This window comes from Leucoraja erinacea, chromosome 31 (assembly GCF_028641065.1).
Source record: "Leucoraja erinacea ecotype New England chromosome 31, Leri_hhj_1, whole genome shotgun sequence".
Classification (NCBI taxonomy): domain Eukaryota; kingdom Metazoa; phylum Chordata; class Chondrichthyes; order Rajiformes; family Rajidae; genus Leucoraja; species Leucoraja erinaceus.
In genome coordinates, this window is record NC_073407.1 from 13,469,252 (window position 1) to 13,486,933 (window position 17,682).

The 17,682-nt window shown below is 43.0% G+C and overlaps 2 protein-coding genes across 2 annotated transcripts in view; both read left to right on the forward strand.

The window, feature by feature from the left end:
* Positions 1 to 17,682, forward strand: part of LOC129711937 (tubulin beta chain) — a 248,856-nt gene that overhangs the window by 196,888 nt on the left and 34,286 nt on the right. The window lies entirely within an intron of this gene.
* The window catches only part of LOC129711796 (uncharacterized), a 102,418-nt gene that overhangs the window by 79,547 nt on the left and 5,189 nt on the right, over positions 1 to 17,682 (forward strand). Inside the window, exons 22-31 of the mRNA XM_055659731.1 lie at positions 2,012 to 2,089; positions 2,965 to 3,204; positions 4,232 to 4,450; positions 5,882 to 5,959; positions 6,872 to 7,096; positions 7,782 to 8,000; positions 12,395 to 12,472; positions 13,550 to 13,792; positions 13,888 to 14,106; positions 15,806 to 15,883. Coding sequence (XP_055515706.1) covers positions 2,012 to 2,089; positions 2,965 to 3,204; positions 4,232 to 4,450; positions 5,882 to 5,959; positions 6,872 to 7,096; positions 7,782 to 8,000; positions 12,395 to 12,472; positions 13,550 to 13,792; positions 13,888 to 14,106; positions 15,806 to 15,883 — 1,677 coding nt within the window. The remainder of the gene's footprint in view (positions 1 to 2,011; positions 2,090 to 2,964; positions 3,205 to 4,231; positions 4,451 to 5,881; positions 5,960 to 6,871; positions 7,097 to 7,781; positions 8,001 to 12,394; positions 12,473 to 13,549; positions 13,793 to 13,887; positions 14,107 to 15,805; positions 15,884 to 17,682) is intronic.

A 17,682-nucleotide genomic window follows, 5' to 3' on the forward strand; every position in this document is an offset into this window, starting at 1 on the left:
TATCTCCTGTTTCGTCCCTCATTGCCACTACCCTTCCCTTCCCTTCCAGTTGATTATGTGTTTTAAAGATGCCTGGGTCAATTTTTATAGAAACTCATTCCCATATTCTTTGATCTTTTACCTTTTAGATCTCGCTTGCGTTTTCTAAATCAATCATGCTGGAAACACGCATCAGGTCAGGCAGCCTCTGCGGAAGGAGAAACACTAAATGTTAAAGTCCTAGAAACTTCCCTAATATGATCTGTATCATCTTTGTGATAAATGCTTAGTGAGCATGCATCCAGGAGAGCTTCCTGATCCAGTACAACATAGAAGATAGCACAGTACAGCCAAGGATCAGGCCTTTCGGCCCATAATGTCTGTGCCAATCATGATGTCAAGACCATCTCTTTTCAGCCTGCACACAACCCATATCCCTCCATCCCCTGCATGTCCATATCCAAAAGATATCGAATCTGTCTCAACCACCACCCCTAGCAATGCGTTCCAGGCACTCACCACCCTCTGTTTAAAAGAACTTGTCCTGCACATCTTTAAACTTTGCCCCTCACACCTTAAAGCTGTGCCCTCTAGTATTTGATTTTTCCATCCTGGGATATCGTAATTGAGAAGGGCAGCACTGGGGTTCTAATCTTAGGAAATGCAGTTGTCCATGGGAGAGCATTTTGAAGGCAGTGACCATAACTTGTAAGTTTCAAGGCAGTCGTGGACAAGAATATGGATGGGCCTGAAATTGAATGCAAGGAAAGGCCAATTTCAATGTAAGACAAGATCTGGCCAAATTAGTCTACTTACAGATAAGTCTACATTTTACAAGTGGGGATCATTAACAAGTGAAATAATGGGAGCTCAATACCAGTGTGCTCCCATCAGGGTGAAAGATAAGGACAGCAAGGCCAAGGAGCCCTGGATGTGAAGAGATATAAAGATCTGGACAAGGAAAGGAAACAATAGGTATAGGGTATTGAGAAAGGGGGAGAATAGAAAATAAAGCGGGCACATGAAAAGGAAATTAAGAGGGCAAAAATGTAGCACAGATTATCAGTACCAAATAGGATTAGGGAAATCAAAGTGCATTTGTAAATATATGAGGCAAGTGGGTAATCAGAAAGTGTAAGGCCACTGGAGACCCAAATTGTAATCTGTGCATGGAGTCAGAGTATATGTGACGTTTTAAATCATGACCTCTCATCCATATTCACTGACAAGAAAGATGTTGTAGTTGAAGAATTCAGGGAGGGATAAAGTGAAATTCTAGAACGTGATCATTAAAAAAGAAGATGTATTAGATGTTGTTTTGGTTGAAGGTTAGAAAAGTCCAAGGGCGTGAAGCGACACATGCCAGCCTACTATGGAAGTTAAGGGAGGAGATTGCTGGGGCCTCAACAGAGATTTTTCAGTCTTTGCTGGCCTCAAGTGGTTCCAGATGACTGAATGACTGTAAACGTAATAGCTTTATTAAAGAACATTCATGATAAGCCAGGTAATTATAGGCCTGTAAATCCAACAATAATCTTAGAGAAGTTATTATTTTTAAATCTGAAGGACAGGACAGCACATGAAAAGATTGGGATTACATGGCTTTGTTAGGGGAGAGAAACTGCATAATTAATTTGATTTTTTTTAAGGATCTGGGGTAAGATTTTGAGAAGCTTCCATAGGAGGATGTATTTTTACCCTGGAATGTGGAACATAGTGCTGGAGGTAGTTACAGAATCACCAAGTCCTTGCCATTGATAAAACAGTCATCTATAGTTAAGCCATTCCCCAGCACTTGATCTGTAACCTTCTAACCCAAGGTGGTTCAAGTGCGGATGTGCTACAGCATACAGGGTAAGAAGCATATCCACACATGAACCACCATGGTTAGAAGGCTACAGACCAAGTGCTGCTTGAGCGTTGGCAAGAACTTGGTCTTCCTGTGTTTACGGACACTGCAACTGGAGTTATGGTAACCTGAAATTATTTTGTGAGATACCTAATAATTTTTTTTCTGTGACTTTGTTTCAAGGGCAAGAGGTTGTGGATTCATGGTACAATGAAATTGAGAATTATGACTTCTCCTCTCCCGGATTTCAGAAGAATTGTGGTAATTTTGTTTTTCTCAAACCAACATTGAAACTTAAAAACTAATCCAACTCCAGGACCACTGTTGGGCGAAACGATGAACTGAGTGGAAAGGTTGTAATAATAGTGCAAGGTCAACAATAAGGGAGGGGTTGGGAAAGTACGGAGCTGGTTCTAAAGTATGATGTGGGCAGGTTGGGGAGGGGATGAGGGGAGCGTGCTATTGGAGTGAGTTACAGCAGATGAGCTGTGCAAGTTCTTGACAGAGTTATACGTGAGGATGTGCTGGTGGAAGAGATGGGACTAGGGATGGAATGGGATGGGTCTGGTGGATGATGATGATAATACTTTATTGTCACTTGTACCTACCTAGGTACAGTGAAAATCCGTGCTTTTTTTTACATGCAATACACAAAAGAGTCACCACAGGGGAACCGACAGTTGCAAAAAAGTACTCATCCCCTCTTGGCCCCCCCCCCCCCCCCCCCCCCCCCCCCCCCCCCCCCATCAGGTCCTTCTCGGCAGCCCCTCCACGCAGCCCCTCCACGCCCCCCCCCCCCCCCCATACCTGGTCCACGGATGGGTTAGGATTGGAAATAGAATGGGGTCGGTCTAGTGGATGGGGTTGGGGTGTTTGGAAGACATACTTTTTGTATTTCTGTATCTAACTGTAGCATGGTTGATTTTCCATCGTTTTTGTGGATACTTTTGTTACTGTTAGTGACTAACCTCATGCTGAACAGATGGAGGAAGAGGGCGGGAGAATGATATTTCCCAAGAAAGCAAGGCACTTTCGGCACTTTGGGGGCTCCAGCACATCCATGATATTGGACAATAAAATCTTTGGATGAAATATGCAAGTTCCACTTGTGAATTACCCTCTTGTCCTCACCGCAGGTCATTTCACACAGCTGGTCTGGAGGGACACCAAGGAGATGGGCGTTGGTCTGGCATCTGACGGCAAAGGTCTCATCGTCGTGGTGGCTCAGTTCGACCCGGCCGGTAACATCACCAATCCGGGCTACTTTGCTAAAAATGTCCTGCCCGCTGGCAGCAAGAAGGAGGGAACACCAGTAAAACAGCGCTCCTGGAACACCAGCAAACCTGATTCACCAGCAACAAGCCAGCGACCACAAGGTATTGGGATTGGTTTATTATTGTACTGAGTACTGAGAAACATTTTGCTTGTACGCTAACCAGTCCAATCATACAATATGTGAGTACAATTAAGACACATTCAAGTCTAACATGTAGTGCAAAGACCAAAATATACCAGAGTGCAGAGCATAGCATCACAGCTTTCTAACATCACAGTTACTGGGAAAGTGCAGCTTTTTTTTAAAGTTCCACAATGAGGTTGTTTGGAAGATTGGGACTACACCCTAGCTTAAGGGAGCACGGTTCTGTAATCTAATCACATTGGGGAAGAAACTATTCCTAAATCTAGTGATACATGCTTTCCAACTTTTGTCTTTTCTGCCCGTTGGGAGAGGGAAGAAGAGGGAAAGACCAGGATGAAATGGTCCGTGATTATATTTTCTGAGGCGGCGGGAAGTGTAGATGGAGTCAGTGGGGAGGTGGCAGGGGCAGAGTGGGGGGAGGCTGGTCTATGTGATGGGCTGGGAACATCCATAACTCTCTAATTTATTGCAGACTTGCAGGTATATGATGAGAGGGGAAAAATTGAATAGGAACCTGAGGGGGCATCCTTTTAACACAGACGGTGGTGGGTATATGGAATGAGCTGCCAGAGGGAGTAGTTGAGGCAGGTGCAAAAACAACATTTGGACAGGTACATGGTTAGGAAAGGTTGAGAGAGACATTGACCAAATCAAATGAGACACACTAGATGCAGCTTGTTGGTAGGTATGGATAGGTTGGGCTGAAGGCCCTATTTCTGTGTGGTGTGACTCTTTGACTTGAAGAGTTGTGATGGTGAGTCAGACTTGACATGAGTTTGGATTGTGTGGCAGAGTGTAGATTGCATTAGATTAATTGCATTGCTTGGGTAGGTAGCAGATTAATGTAAGCCTGTTACATCCGGGCACTGCTGCACACCCATCATCTCCATTCCTCAGATGATGGGAGGGAGATATACAGCATTGCCTGTTTCCGAGCTCCCTCTCTCTATGGCTGATCATCCTCTGGCCCTTCTTTCCTCCAGGTGAAGATTCTAGAAGTTTTGCCACACAGTTGCTGAACGCTGTGAACAACTACCGGGTGCAGCACGGCACGCGACCTTTAACCCTGAACTCGCAAATCTGCAAGAATGCAGAGAAATGGGCGGAGCATCTCGTCACCTCCAGAAAGTTGCAGCACAGTGACACGTCGTATGGAGAGAACATCTGGTGTCAGCAAGGCCCTGGAGGTGTGCAGGTCACAGGTGAGTCACATTGCTATGTTGGTGATTAGCTTCTGTAAGTGAACGTACTCTGTGTTAATGGAAAGACAGGCGGATAAGGTGGAAGCAGGAAATTTCACAACTTCGACACTCAACAACTAAAGCATGATTACAAACAGTTCGGTTCATGGTTCATGTCTGGTGCTTCTTCCAAGCCCACATGAATATTGATTTCTCTAACTTCAAGTAACCCCAGCATTCCTTCTCTCTCTATCCCTCCCCCACCCAAGTCACAGCAGCTTCTCGTTTTCACCCAACAAACAGCTCACAGAGGCCTGTTTCCTTTACCATCGCTACTTTTGTGCATATCTTTCATTCATTGTACTTTATCTCTCACCATCATCGTCTATATCTCTCGTTCCCCTTTCACGTGACTTTCGGTCTGAAGAAGGGTCTTGACATGAAACATCACCCATTTCTCACTTAAGAGATGCTGCCTGTCCTGCTGAGTTACTGCAGCTTTTTGTGTCTATCTTCGGTTTAAATTAGCATCTGCAGTTCCTTCCTTCACTATCAATCTATCCTTGTGGTAATATTCTAACCAGTTTTCGGATAAAGAACTTTCTCATAAATCCATACTGGATTGATATATGCCTGAATATTTTCAGAATTTGCAAGTCGAGAATAATTATTGAATCTATACTTTCAAACATATTCATTATTAAGAAAACGTGAATTGGGTTAACTTTGCGACTTTTCCAGAGAATTTTGCTCTCAAGGTAATTGAGCCTATTATATCTCTCGAGTGGAAACAAAACTAGGCTGTAATATAATCTGAGAAATTTGTGACCATTCAAACTGTCCTCTAAAACATATCACTACCTAATAAAGGGGATTTGTAGTCTGCATTATGTATGCTGGAGGAGAGTTCAGTGTCATAGATGTGTCGGAAAGAACTGCAGATGCTGGTTTAAACCGAAGATAGTCACAAAATGCAGGTGTAACTCAGCGGGACAGGCAGCATCTCTGGAGAGATGGAATGGATGACATTTCGGGTTGAGACCCTTCTTCAGACTAGTCAGGGGATCTGAATCATAGCCAAGAGTCACGATAAAAACGTTAATTTATAACTTTTATTTTAACTATGGAACTTTATTATTTGAAACCATTTACAATACGGATTTAGCAGAAATATTTTTGTGTAATTGGTTTTATGATTTACTGCAATGGATTTATTGGAACTGTGTGCATTATTATGGAAGATTATTTAAAACAGACATTCATAATGACAACAATTTATCATATCAGGTTTAGAATTACATTGTATCCTAACAAGAGTTTTTTTTAATAACTGGAGGATAGTTGTAACAGGGTGAACAAAAGATTCCTTGCAAGGTTATGAGACATAATTTCATTTTCACTCAAGTAATGCATGGCAATGGATTTAATTAAATATTTATTCAATGTTTTCAGGGCAACAAGTTGTTGATTCCTGGTACAATGAAATTAAAGATTATGACTTCTCCACACCTGGATTTCAGAAAAACTGTGGTAAGTTTTTGATGATTCTATTTGTATTTAATGATTTGTAGTTTCTGAGACCAACAATGGTGCAGACTGCACAGTATTTAAAAGGACTGGGTCATTGTTTTAAGTTGATGCCACATAAAGGGAGGTGGTGTCTTGTCAGTGAGTCTGTTTTAATGGCTCAGCCCAGTTACATATGCGAAGAAGGTCCGAAGAAGGGTCTCGACCCGGAACGTCACCCATTCCTTCCCTCCAGAGATGCTGCCTGTCCCGTTGATTTAATCCAGGATTTGTGTGTCTATCTTTAATGTAAACCACCTTCCTTCCTATACACATGTGAAGACAGAGACTTCAGATGCACCAATCTGGTTCCGACCTGAACCATCAGCACTTTCTTTGCCGCAACAGTTGCTGCTTGACCCTCTGAGTTCCTCCAGCAGTTTATTTCTTGACCCAGGTCCATATGTGATTTTATCCGAAAAAGAGGTAGTCACAAGCTTGAAGCACATGCACTCGCACACGCACGCATAGATATAGTGGTCAAGATGGCAAATGGTATGCTTGCTTTCATCAGTCAGGAAGATATGATGCGGCTTTATAAACCTTTGGTTAGGCCACATTTGGTATATTACGTGCAGTTCTAGACTCCCCATTACAGGGAGGATGTAGATACTTCAAATAGGTTTGCCAGAACGCTGCCTGAATTCGAGGGTATTAGCTACATTGATTAAAGCGGCTCCTGATGATGTTCATTAACGAAGGCACAATGCGGTTGCTGCTATCCCTTTTGTCTTGGAGTGAGAAGTCTCATTCTGTGGCTGCTCCATCAGATCCAGACAGGCTGTGTTTGTGTTGTTGCATCATGCTGGGGTAAAATGAATGATGCATGTGGACCGCACTCACCTACACCATGTGTCCGTCCCCCCCCTCCCCAAGGTCATTTCACACAGCTGGTCTGGAGAGACTCCAAGGAGATGGGCGTTGGCCTGGCAACTGATGGCAAAGGTCTCACCGTCGTGGTGGCTCAATTTGACCCGGCCGGTAACATCACCAATCCGGGCTACTTTGCTAAAAATGTCCTGCCCGCTGGCAGCAAGGAGGGGAAGGGTGAGACTGCCCACAGGGAGAATGTTAGAGGACCTGAGGCACCAACTGGAACAGGTACATCTTTGTTCTTTCATTTCTTAAAAAGCCCACGTATCCAGTCAGAGAGAAAACAGGAAATTTGTTAATATAACTTCTCTTCAATTATCTAGGTCCTGAGTGGATTTGATAACCTCTGGGGTTGTCTTGGAATTAGGAATTGAAGGTTAACTTCCAAAGCATTATTTTTTGCAAGCGAGAATAAAGGAAGTTTCAAGAGATTTTTAATCTATAGTTGGTTCATCAGCACTTTTTTATTGAGTACTATGTCCCTCTGGCCCACCTAGATTAACTAGGGTCAAACTAGTCTTCAGCTGGTGTAATTCAGGACATGTCTGTCAATTGTCGATGTTTATGCCAATTCTTCTTTTTATTTATTGTTCTGCACTATTCAAGATTTATATTTTATTTTCCAGATGTTATGGAGAGCCCACGTTTTGAAATATGCAGCTGTTTATTCGGCACATTGCCTGCTTGTATTTTCTATTATCTCCTTGTCTTCCTTCCACTCTCCATCGCCAGGCTCTGGAGAGAAACTGGAACCATCACATTCCCAAGTGTGGGAGAAAGAGAAAGAAAGCGAGAGGGAGAGATAGAGAAAGAGAGAGAGAGAGAGAGAGAGAGAGAGAGAGAGAGAGAAAAGGTGCAACCTTGGATTGCAGATCCCCCGTGGCTCATCATCATGTATGTCTTTCCCTTTCAGGAAAAGCCTCTGGAAATGTTCCCAAACAGTTGCTGGAATCTGTGAATGAACATCGGGCGAGCCACGGAGCGCCGCCCCTCACTCTGAGCCCCGCGATGAGTAAAAATGCTGAGAAATGGGCAGAGCATCTGGTGGCATCCAGAACAATGCAGCATAGTGACACACCGCACGGAGAGAACATCTGGTATCAGCAGGGCCCTGCAGGGTTGCAGGTCACAGGTGTGTCACAGTATCGCCGCACGCACACATTCGCAGGCAAACGTGCACGCACAGGCAGGCACGCACACACACACAGACACGCACACACACAGATGCACACAAACACAAGTACACACAGACACAGGCCGACACACACACACACACACGCACACATATACACGCGCACACAAACACGCACACAAATACGCACACACAGGCAAACACAGACACACATACACATGTACAGAGGCGCACACATGCATGCATGGACACACACGCATGCATGGACACACACGCACGGACACACACACACACACGCAGTTTCACGCATGCTCCCACACCACACAAACACAGACACATACGCATGCACAGACACACATACAGGCACGCGCACACACACACACGCAGCACACAAAGTTCCTGTAATTTTCCATGTTCCAGTGCTACAATTGACACCAGACTTCATCATAATCGTGATCCAAACGTGGTCTAAAGAGCTGAGTTCTGGTTCTGATTTGAAGGCAGCATTTGACTGAGTATAACGTCAAGATCCGCTGATAATACTGGAGATAATGGACAATAAAGGTCAAACACTCCACGCAAACTGGAGGAACAACACCTCATATTCCACTTGGGTAGCTTACAACCCAGTAGAATGAACATTGAATTCTCCAGTTTTAGCATTGTACAAAACCTTCCCCCTCTCCACACACAAACATGAGGAACAGGGCCATTCTGCTTGTAGTTTACAACCTAACTGTATGGATATTTTAATTCTCCAATTTTAGGTAACTAACGTCCTTCTCCCCCCCCCCCCCCCCCCCCCCCCCCCCAACCTCTCCCCACGTCCACATCCCCTTTCTTTCTTGGGTCCCACCTAGGTGTGCACCCATTTCTCCCCTTTCCCCTGGCTTCACAATTCGTACTTCTATCCTTATCTCACAACTTTTGTCTTTTCATCTCTGCCTTTGTTCATCTTTCTACATATCAACCCCCCCCCCCCCTCTCCTCACCTGTGTAACTCACCAGGATTTGCCCTGCCCCTCCTCCTTTGCAGCATTCTCCCCTCACACACAATCAGTCTGAAGTGGGATCCCAAACTGAAACGTCATATATCCATGTCGTCCAGAGATGCTGCCCAACCCGTTGAGTTACCTCAGCAGTTTTTTGGTTTTTTTTGTAAACCAGCATCTGTTGGTCCTTGTTTATGGACTTATATAAGATAAATTGGGTTGAACGAATCTGCTGGTTCTTTAAAGATGCGACCAGTGGAATAGAAAAGGAGGAGCAGGTGGATGTGATGTATTTAGATTTTCAGTGGGCATTTGATAAAGTCCCTCAAGGAAGGGTGATTGTTAAGATTGATGACATGGATTGAGAATTGGTTATCACACAAAGCAAAGCATGAGAATAAGCAGATCTTCTCAGGCTAACAGGCTGTGACTGCTGGGGTAAGCAGGGATTTTTCTTGGGCCTTAGTTGTTCCCCATGTATATTTACGATCTGTAGTGAGCCGGATCTCGGACAATGACGAGACGGAAGGTGATCAAAAGTTTAGTAACATGATACCAAGAAAACAACTTCTCCCTAAATGTCACCGAAACGAAGGAGCTAGCCATGGACTTCAGAAAGAGGGGTGTAGCACTTCAATAGTGCTGAAGTGAAGATGCTTGAGAGCCTCAAGTTCCTCTTGTAAAAATCACCAACAATGTGTTTTGGTCCATTTGGTGGGACGACAGATGTCACAATGGGCTAAGTGTTCGGCTGGCGACCGGAAGGTAGCCGGTTCGAATCCCACTTGGAGTGCATACTGTCGTTGTGTCCTTGGGGCAAGACACTTCACCCACCTTTGCCTGTGTGTAAATGTAATGTAATTATGTGAAGCACTTTGGGGTCAATGCAAGTTGACTAAAAATGTGCTATATAAATAAGATTATTATTATTATTATTATTCACATGGTCATTGCGGCAAGAAAGGAAACCAATGCCTATACTTGCCTCAGAAGACTAAATAAATTCAGCATATCTTCAAAGGCTCTTACCAATTTCTACAGATGCACCGCAAGAAATCACAGAGTGTTGTGAACGCAGCCCCGCATATCACGCAAACCTGCCTGATCTCTTCCATTGACTCTATTTACAACTCTTGGGAAAACTCTTGTTTGCCTTGGGAAAGCAGCCAACATAATCTAGGATCACTCACACCTTAATCATTCCCTTTACTCCCCACTCCCATTAGGCAGAATATGCAAAAGCTTGAAAGCACTACCATCAGGTTCAAGAACAGCTTCTTCTCCGCTGTTATTGGATTCTTGAACAAACTGCTCATAAGTTAAGAATGTACTCACATCTCCCAATCTACTTTGATGTACCCCGGGTACTTTTTTTTGCATTTTCTCTGAAGCTGTAAATTTATATTCTGTAATCTGTTTACTTTCCCTCTTTGCATATCTGGTTTGATAGTAATCATGTATGGATTATGTACCTGGATCGCATGCAAAACAAAGTTTTTTGTGGTATCTCGATACATATGACAGCAATAAGCCAATACACCAGTACAATTTGGCTGAGGGGATCGGATATCAGCTTTCCAAGCTTGCTGACAATACTAAACTAAACTGGATTGTGAGTGCTTGGGAGGAATGTAAATGAGTTTCAAAAAATAATTTATACAGCTGCATCATGATGTCCCATCTTTTGTACTCAATACTCTTCCCAATGAAGGCAAGTATTTCAAATGTCTTATTCAACACCCTGTCCACCCACATACACTAAACAAGACATGCAATAAACAGGAAAGGACACAAAATACATAATACTTAAAAAATTGTAAATAAACATAGACTGAGACAAGATTCGCTCCAACCACCTAGTGGTCATTCAATGAAACAACAAACTCGGTTCTTTGTTCCTAATATGAACAGATGCCTCCGTTACAACAGATTGTTCCTCTATATCCAAAATCCATTATAAAGAGGTCCATAAGAACGAGGGTGGAGTGTAATTCTAACAGAAATTCATATAATAAATTTGGTTAGGATATCATAGCATATGAGAGGTGAAAGTGTAATTTGAAACTTGAATATTCCATTTTTATTTCTTGGTTTAATTCAGGAGGTTCTTATTCAGTTTTTATTAATGTTTTTTTTTTACAAAATCAGGTATTCTTAAATTTCAGTCTATAGATGCTTCAGTCTCTATACAGGGTAGAATTGGGAATAATAACTGTGAATATTTAAAACCTCATTCAGCAGAATTTCCACATCGGCCACAAGAGCATTTTCCTCTATTTTCATTCTTATCCTGGAACATAACCAGGGCATTTCTGGCCAGATCATTGTGTGTCCCAAGTATTCCATCAAGAGCAATAGCTTGTATTTTTTTGCTAATCCTGCAAGTGGTGCTGTCAAGTTATCTCCTGCAAAGCTGAGGTCCATGCAACGGTATTTTCACTGCAGGGACTCTTTTACCAAGCAGTGCATTTGTTCTCCTTGCACTTGATTCAGTGTGGACTCTGAAGAAATTTGTACTTTCTTTGTCTTTTAGTTTAAAATTTTTCTTAGCGATATCTGTACCAGAAATTAAGACTACTTTCTTTTAATTTGTGTATTGCAAGCATTGAAATGGTTTTATGAAATCTTGCACACTTACTTTCCACATTGCATATCTCTGCAGTATTTACAGACCAGCTCAAACTTCTCATTAATAATTTCTTCAGATGTATCTATTGTTTCCCATACGAGCACAAACAACACTTTTGCCCCATTCCTACCTTTATTTTTCAAAGATAGACACCAAATGCTGGAGTAACTCAGCGGGTCAGGCAGCATCTCTGGAGAAAATAGATAGGTGACGTATTGGGTCAGGATCCTTCTTCAGACCTGTTTCATTTTTACTCTCCTAAATTAGTTCACCACTATCCACTGACCAAGGGATCTTACAGCAAATGGGATTAGCCAGCAACCAATATGCCCCCATTATATTATATAACAGACATCCATATACATTTTGAAAACTCCATGCAGCATTCATTAAGCAAAATTATTGTAATTGTTTAGTTGCCTTTTGCTATCAGTCAAGAGTGTTGCTGTGGGTGGAAACTTAAACTCCATTTTTCCAAGTAAATCTTTGGTGCTGCTTTTCCTAGTTTTCCTTTTAATTTATCACAACAATAAGTAATAATAACAGATCATTATTACGTATGTTTAATGTATCAAGTATATTCCAGTGACATTTTGTTGTGACAGCTGGTTGACATGAGGAATTTACTGTGCCTGGAGTTTATTCTAATTTTGTTGTAACAGAAGGTTATGCTAACATTTTATTGTTAAGTAGTTGTTTGCATCATTGATGGCAGTGATATCCATGAGCATTGCCCTTGTTTGTTTGCACTGACCACTGTTCACTGTTTACAGGACAGGACGTTGCTGGCTACTGGTACAATGAAATAAAAACATATGATTTTTCTTCTCCTGGATTTCAGAAGAATTGTGGTAGGTTATTGATAAACCCAGTTGTTTGTAATGGTAGCAGAGAAAGCTCATAAAATAAGGATGTAGTTCTGATCTCCCAACCTACCTCATAGTGGAACTTGCACTTTTTAAAAGCTGTGCTTTCTCTGTAACTGTAATGCTATAATGCTGTAACACTATATTTTGCCCTCTGATATTTTTCTCTTTGCACTAACTGTTCTGCTTGTGTAGTGCCTTGATTGTACTCATGCATTAGGGACAATGGGTTTAAGGTGAGAGAGAATTAACTTATAGGAGGTCTGAGGGGATGGAGGGCGATGAAAATCTGGAACGAGCTGCAAGAGGACATGGTGAAGATAGATACAATTACATCGGAAAGTATTTGGGTAGATACGTGGAGAGGAAAAGTCTAAAAGGATATGGGACTAATGCACAAAAATGGGATTAGCATTAAGGTCACATGAGGGCCCGTTTCTGTTGTACGTTTCTATGATTCTGAAAACATTACACTCATCCAAGCAAGTGCCGATTATCCCATTGTCACATTCCTGACTTGTTCCTTGTTGATGGCCTTCCAGAGTCAGGGAATTTAGAGTTTAGTGAGATACAGCATGGAAACAGGCCCTTCGGTCCACCAGGTCCACACCGACCACTGATTTTTCTCTATAAGGTGCCCAGCTTCTGACTTGTTCTTACAGCTGCTGTCATGTGAAAAACAAGGAATAACAGATGCTGGTTTACAAAAAAAGACACAAAGTGCTGGATTAAGCAGATTCGGCAGCATCCCTGGAGTACATGGATAGGTGACGATTTGGGTCGGTATCATACTCAGACTACTCATAATGTCACCTACCATTTTCTCCAGATCTACTGAGTTACTCCAACACTTGGTGTCATTTTTTTTGCAGTATTGCAAGGTTGGGTTGAGTCTCTGGTCAGAAGTGACCAGTGGTGTTTTCTATGACCTCATGTTTACAGTAGATGGGAAACGGGTTTTTCTCATAGACCACAGGTTGCGATGGCAGAACACATTAGATATCATCTACAGGCCACATTGAACTGTGCCGTTGTACATCACTCGAATCTTGCTCTCCCCAGGTCATTTCACACAGCTGGTCTGGAGAGACTCCAAGGAGATGGGAGTTGGCCTGGCATCTGACGGCAAAGGTCTCACTGTCGTGGTTGCACAGTTCGACCCGGCCGGTAACATCACCAATCCTGGCTACTTTGATAAAAATGTCTTGCCCACTGGCAGTAAGATGGAGAAGCGTGAGACCGCCCACAGGGAAAATGTCAATAAATCACGCACTCCAGAAAGAAGTAACATGGCAGCAACTTCAGGTACAAATTCTGATCATTTTATCTCCATTTCACAAATTAACAATGTGTCAATGTGATATTTGGAAACATGCCAATCAACAACGGGTGTTTTTCAGTTAATGAAAATAATGCTTTTATCGCTGAGGTGCTTAAAGAGCACAACTCTTTACGAGCCCGACACCGGTCACCTCCGCTCCAGGTTAACCCTGAACTCTCTGCAGAAGCACAGAAATGGGCTGAGCATCTTGTCACTATCAAAACCCTCCAGCACAGTGGCACAAAGTATGGGGAAAACATCTGGTACAAATGGAGCAGCAACAAAGCGACACCTACAGGTATCGAGCTGATTAAAAACCGCGCGATATTCTGCACTGATAGAGCTTCTCAGAGTTAATGGTACCAGCTCAGAGTGGCCTCTGCTAGTCAGGCACCTGAGGCCTCAGAATGACCTCTTGGGGTTAAAGCACAGACTCCCTGAAGTGATCACTCATGGGGGCGATGGGAAGAGTTAACTATGAGTTAGTAATAGGGTATATACTATAACTAGTAATAGGGTATTAATGAATAGTAATTACCAGTGTTAAACAGTAAATTTAAGTATTGAGGAAAGAGGGATTACTAAGTCATACAACACGGAAATAATGCCCTTCAACCCAACTTGCCCATGCCGACCAAAATGCCCCATCCCGCTAGTCCCACCTGCCCATGTTTGGCCCATTTCCTCTAAACCTTTCCTATCCATGTACCTGTCCAAATGTCATTTAAATGTTCTTATTGACCTGCCTCAACTACCTTCTCTGGTAGTTCACTCCATATACCCACTGTGTTGAAAAAAATGCTCTAAGGTTACTATTAAATCTCGCACCTCTCATGTTAAATCTGATGCTTAGAAGCATTCTATCCTCTGTAATTATGCATTTTCATAGTGAGAATTTAAACTAAAAACATGTGCAGAAGCACGAGACTGCAAATGCTGGAATCTTGGGTAAGAATCTAACCACTAGAGGAACTCGGCATCTGTGGAGAGAAATGGGCAGACGAGGTTTCAGGTTGGGACCCTTATTCAGACTGAAATACCCAAACGTTGTCTGCCCATTTCCCGCCACAGATGCTGCCTGACCCATTGATGTCCTTTCGTTATTTAATAAAATGTACTTTCTCATCAACCCTTCAACACCACAAAGGTGACACAATGGCTTATCTCTGGGACAAAAGTGGTGCCCATGTCCACATTTATACAACAGAGTGTAATGATAACTAATGGTATGCTTGGCAATGCATTGGACCATTCCCTCAGTTACTTTGTACATTTGTGGTTCTTTTGGAAATAGGCTTTCAGATTTGACATTGCTATGTGCACATTCGAGTCTTGAACGGTAGAGTCATTTCATAAGTTCGGCCCTCTGAACCCACACAAACCATCAAGCACCCATTTGCTAATCGGTCACTCATTCCCATCTATTCTCCCCACATTCCTGTAATTCTTCCCATATTCTACCATCAGCTCCTCTTGGAGCAATTTACAAAAACCAACTGACCTACTAATCAGCACGTCTTTGGGAAGTGGGAAGAGGACAGAGGAGTCCAGCTAGAACATATCTAAACCAGGACCACAGTTTCAGTCACAGCCATCTCAAACTGAAATGGAACGTTTCTTCAGACATAGAATCGTATATCACGGATCTGAGATCATGAATTCTCAGTGACCGGGTCAATGTAAAGTTGAGATCAATAGATTATTGTGCACCAAGAGATTTAGAAGACATGGGAATCGAGGCAAGTATCAGCGGATAGAGCTAGCTTCAGGGCTCACCCCTGTTTCTACTGTAATGTTTCCATGGCTCCAGGTTTGAGAACAGCAGTCAGATCCCTGTACATTTTCACTCTGGGTACAGCCTTGTTCATTTTTGTTGTGAAGCAACAAACGGTTGAGCTTTGGAAAGGTACAAGATTTGAAAAATCGCCATTTGATCTACATGCAGAGTCAAAATGAACAGTGTGAATGGATGAAATATCTTTTTTTATTTCTTTCAGGGGCAGAATCGAGTGAATCGTGGTACAATGAAATCAAGAAATATGACTTCAAATCTCCCGGATTTCACAGTGGGACAGGTATGTCTATCTGAGTGTTATGGACTGAAATTAGAAATCCATTTAATGGCAATGGTTATTGCTGCATCATGGTCACCATCTCTCACAAAGCAGCCTATTGGCCACAATTTTATACTGGAGTTGGTTGTTTAAGTTTGATGACTACTGTCACAGTTTTTACTCCACTATCTCTGTAGGAGGCAGCTGCATCTTGCTTGTCCAGGGGGATACAATTCAGAGTTGCACAAGCCTTGTGCTGGAAATCAAATCAGACAATATATTCAAGTCAAATGTTCAAATATTCAAGTCAAATGCATAAGGACAACACAGCGCTACAGCAGGGTGAGCTGCTACCTCACACCTCCAGAGACTTGGGTTCGATCCTGACCTCAGGTTCTGTCTGTGTGGAGTTTGCACTTACTCCCTGTGACCACGCGAGTTTCCTCCAGGTGCGCCAGTCTCCTCCCACATACCAAAGACATGCGTGTTTGTAGTTTAATTGGCCTCTGTAAATTTACCCAGGTGTATAGAAAGTGGATGAGAGAGTGGGATAACATAAAAACAGTATGAACAGGTGGTCTATGGTTGGCTGAAGGGCCTGGTTCCATGCTACACCTCTAAACTACACTAAAGATTTTCATTGTACCTGTACTGCACCGTACTTGTGTTTAGAAATAAAGCATGGAAACAGGCCCTTCAGCCCATCAAGTCCATGCCGACCCATTCACATTAGTTCTATATTACCCCACTTTCTCATCCACTCCGTACACACTGGGGGCAATTTTACATTGGACAAATAAACTACACACTCATTTTTTAGGATGTGGGAGGAAACCAGACCACCTGGAGAAAACCCACGTGGTCACAGGAAGAAGGTGCACACTCTGCACAGACCGCACCTGAGATTAGGGTCAAACCTGTGTCTCTGGCGCTGTGAGGCAGCAGCACTACCAGCTGCGCCACTGCGTCACCTTGCAGCAGCATCGCAAGCACATTGATACAGACATTCTGCAAGACAGTGAAAAAAAAGACTGCACAAAGACAAGGCATCAGTACAAAGCACAATTGGTGGTGCAAGAGGTGGTCCATAGTGTTCAGTTGCTGAGGTAGGATTAGGGTTGTGCAGGTCAGTTCAAGAACCCTACTGTTGCAAGAAAATAGCTGTTCCTGAACCTGGTGGTGTGGGACTTAAGGCTTCTGTACCTCTTGTCCAATGATAGCAGTGAGATGAGAGCCTTACATGGATGGTGGGGATCCTCAATGGTAGAAGCTTCATGTAGATACTTTTGATGGTGGGTGAGCTGTGCCCGTGATGGACTGTGGTGAATCCATCATTCTCTGCAACCTTCTTGCATTATTGTGTATTGGAATTGCCATTCCATGCCACAATGCAACCAGTCAGGATACTTTTTACTAAGCATATGTTGAAGTTTGTTGACCTGCCGAATCCTTTTAAACGTCAAAGAAAGTGAAGTCGCTGGTGCATCTTCTCCATAATTATATCTATGTGTTGGATCCAAGACAGGTCATCTAAGAAGTTAATGTCCAGAAATTTGGAGCTACTTGCTCTCTCCACCACCAACCCACCTTTGAAAACTGGCAAGCGGTCTCCTGACGCCCTCTTTCTGAAGCCAATGATTAGTCCCTTAGTTTTGTTGATATTGAGCGAGAGGCATTACTCAACCAAGCTTTCTATCGCTCTCCTGTTCACTGATTCATCACTACCCATGACCCGGCCAACCACAATGGTGTCATGGCCAATTCAAAGATGGCATTGTAGCTGTGCTTTGCCGCAGTCGTGGGTGTGACAAATGTAGTGC